At 41.5% G+C, this 3,283-nt stretch overlaps 1 protein-coding gene across 1 annotated transcript; it reads right to left on the bottom strand.

The window, feature by feature from the left end:
• Positions 1-633: 633 nt before the first annotated feature.
• On the bottom strand, positions 634-3,007 carry DEFB129 (defensin beta 129; the record flags this gene model as incomplete). The annotated part of the gene is made up of 2 exons (XM_080813602.1): positions 634-1,106; positions 2,950-3,007. The coding sequence occupies 2 exons, from the start codon at positions 3,005-3,007 to the stop codon at positions 634-636; spliced, it is 531 nt and encodes a 176-aa protein (XP_080669728.1).
• Positions 3,008-3,283: the final 276 nt, after the last annotated feature.

Here is a 3,283-nt window from a genome sequence, read left to right as displayed (position 1 = left end):
TTTGCATTGTGGTCTGCATTACGTATCTTTTGAAAGCACCACTTTGCCTATTGCCTGTTGTGCCTTGGGAAATGCTTTGGACTGGAGATAGAAATCGTATGCTTCTCCTTTATTGCTCTTCCCTTCCACTGTTCCCTTTATTTTTACCTTAAGTGGATCCATGAACTGGGTTATGCTCTTGGGTTAGTGGGGAAGGTAGACTTGCCCCCCCCCGCCCCCCACATTCTGTTTTTGCATTTGGGCCTTTTCTACAAAATCTGTGAAAAAAAAATAATGTCTCTTGTTTTTTTTTTTTTTTTTTTCCCCTGTTACCGCAGGGAAAGCGCATCTTATGAGAACCGTAAATCCTTGTTACAGAGGCCTAATCTGAGCTATCCATGAGCCAAATTCAATGCTACCCTCACCATTCCTGGTGCTTGCTTTTTCTTGGGCATGCAAACTAAAGTTCCATTCCTCTCCAGCTCTGCCTCCTCTGTGATGTTTCTGTAAGAATGATAACATTATATAAACTATAGGTGCTTAAACAGTATTTATTGAATGACTGATGACAGAGGAAACAGATCTGTGTTTCATTTTACAGCTAGCAAAGAAGAGAGGAACTTGGTGTTTTAAGGGAAAGGCCCACATCCCTGCTTATCTGCTTCCTCCAGCTCCAGTCATGTCTTTGGTAGTGTCTAAGGGTGGTGGTGCTGGTGGTGGGAAGTCAGCAGCTAAGTTTCTGCTTTCTTTGGTGTCTCTCTTGGCAGAAATAGCAGTATATGAAATCTTTCCTGAGATCACAGGGATGGTGATGGCAGAGTTTACATTGGTGGTGTTTGGGGTGATGAGGGTGTTGATGTTGGCCAAATGGTTGATGCTTACGATTTGGGGGAGAAGATTTGTTTGTATCTCAACATCAGAATTCTTGGTAGTTTGTAGGTGTTCTTGGTAGCTCTCTCCAAGCGTGTGGGACATTTCATTTTGCATGTAGTTTTTTATCATTTGAACCACTTTTGGTCCAATACAACATTTTTTCTTCTTGCATTTCTGTATCTCTTTTTCATCCACACCACAGTGGTCTTTGCATCTTCCAAAACCCATTAAACATCTTCTCAAGCCAAAGTACTCTGCACAAAGAAAAGAGAAAACCATTGGGCTAAGGTTACTAACTATATATGATGTTAAGACTGCTGGAGGGTGAGGCATAGAGTAAGAGGGTGTTTATTAATGGTAAGTGCAGTGTTTAAGGATGTTGATGGAAGCACCTAGCAGGCCAAGAAAGTCTCTGTACAGCCCTAAAATCCAAAGGGGTGGATCTGTACACCCCTAAAATCCAAAATAAATCTCTCTAGTCCCCCTCATTGAGTAATTTTAAAAATCTAGAGCACATAGAGGAAAGGAGAAAAGGAACACTTTTTTTTTCTTCAGGATAAGATTTTAGACCTCCAGCTTAGACCCTTAGACACTTACAGAGCATCACTATCTCTCCTCATGATCCTAGAAAATACCAACAAGAACAAAGCCTAATCCAAGGAAGACTTTCAAGGAAGACTTTCAAAAGGGATCAATAGGATTTTCAGCAGTGCTGACTTCTTTCCAAACCTAGTGATCCTAGAAAATACCAACAAGAACAAAGCCTAATCCAAGGAAGACTTTCAAGGAAGACTTTCAAAAGAGATCAATAGGATTTTCAGCAGTGCTGACTTCTTGCCAAACCTAGTGGTCCATGACTTCACTCTCCTTGACAACCGCTTGACTTGTGGTTCCTGGGGCATGGTGTTCTATCTTTTGTAGTCTCTCTGGACATTCTGTTCCTCAGAGGCCTTATTCATTATCACAGCCTTAGCCTCATCTCTATCAAGGTAACTCCCACATGGGTATCTACAGCTCCAGGTTCTCTGCTCATTTTTAGTACTTCATGTTCATCTGCTGAATTTTTTTCATCCCAATGTCTCACCTTTTTTTCTGAATCAAGAAAGTTCTCCCTCACTCTGTAATCTTAACAACTGATTTCCCGTGAATAGCAAGAAGCTTATATAGGACCTAATATTCACATACATTTTAATTTCATTTCTCTCCAGAGACAAAACAGTAATATTCCTATATTTCAAGCAGCTATATTGATTAACCTGCTACAGTTATGTGGAATTAGGGGCCCAAAGTGGCTAAGTGACTTTACCTAAGATGACACAGCCATACTTGCTTATGTTACTCCTCTTCTCTTAAGGTCCCAAGATAAAAACATTAGAAATATATTGACTCTTTCACTTTCCCTTTCCTGACCCATTGCCAGTTATTCTAAATGTCAGGGTGATTCTTCTGTTCTGAAACAAATTCTCAGAATTTGCTTCTCTATTCTTTCTAAAAAAAACAGTGACCAATCATCTGGTTCAGGCTTTTGCCAAAATGTATTCCTAGATGCCCTGATGAGTGATTTGGGGGTTTCCAAGAAGACAAACCCTGAGAAGAGGGATGAAACTCTGTGAAAATCTGAAAAAGTTGTGAGGGAGAACATAGACCTATTTACTGGATCCTTAGAGGAGATTTTTTTAGCACAAGGGTAAGGACTTCCTCCTAATTTTACCAAGGTATAAACTAATATGAATGTTTGCTTCAAAAGATGATTTAAACTCGAAATAGAGCAGAAATGAGATAGATTTGGCTGAGTCCCAGATGATAACGATATAGAGGGCAGGAAAGCAGCCTTTATATGTTGGATAGTTTCTGAATACACAGAAAACATCCTGCTTTCTCTGTAACTCCCTGTGTATCCCCATCAGACAGAGTCTAGGGGGGTTGGGGCCTATGGGATGCATGGGGGATGGTGCATGACTGAGGCGATAGGTAAACTCTTCAGCCATCTATTTGGGCATCTCCTCTTTTCAACATTACTTGGGTTCCCATTGTCATGGACAGCCACATCCCTGCTTCCTCACACCGACCCCTTCAAAACGCAGGATTCCATATTACCTGTGTTCACCTGGTACTGTAGCATGAGGCTGGCAAAGATAGGAAAAAGGAGCTTCATGGCTGGGTGCCAGAGAGGAAGCCTTGGATCTGGGTTGGTGTTCTTGAGCTCCAGCCTTTATTGGCCTCTTCATGGCCTTAGGCCATGAGCAGTGAAGTGCAGCCAAAGCTCCTAGCAGTTGTGTTTTCACTGATTCTGTCTGAGAACAGCCTTTCCTGAACACTTCTATGCAACACATTCCCTGCTCTAGATCTTGGGGGAAACATAAGACATATAAGATGTGAAAGAAAGTGTAAGCCCTTTGCATCCCTTCTTCTCAATAAGTGAGCATGGCAA

This window comes from Martes martes (assembly GCF_963455335.1).
Source record: "Martes martes genome assembly, chromosome: 9".
NCBI classification, from domain to species: Eukaryota; Metazoa; Chordata; class Mammalia; order Carnivora; family Mustelidae; genus Martes; species Martes martes.
This window is presented reverse-complemented; position numbering and strand designations above follow the sequence as displayed.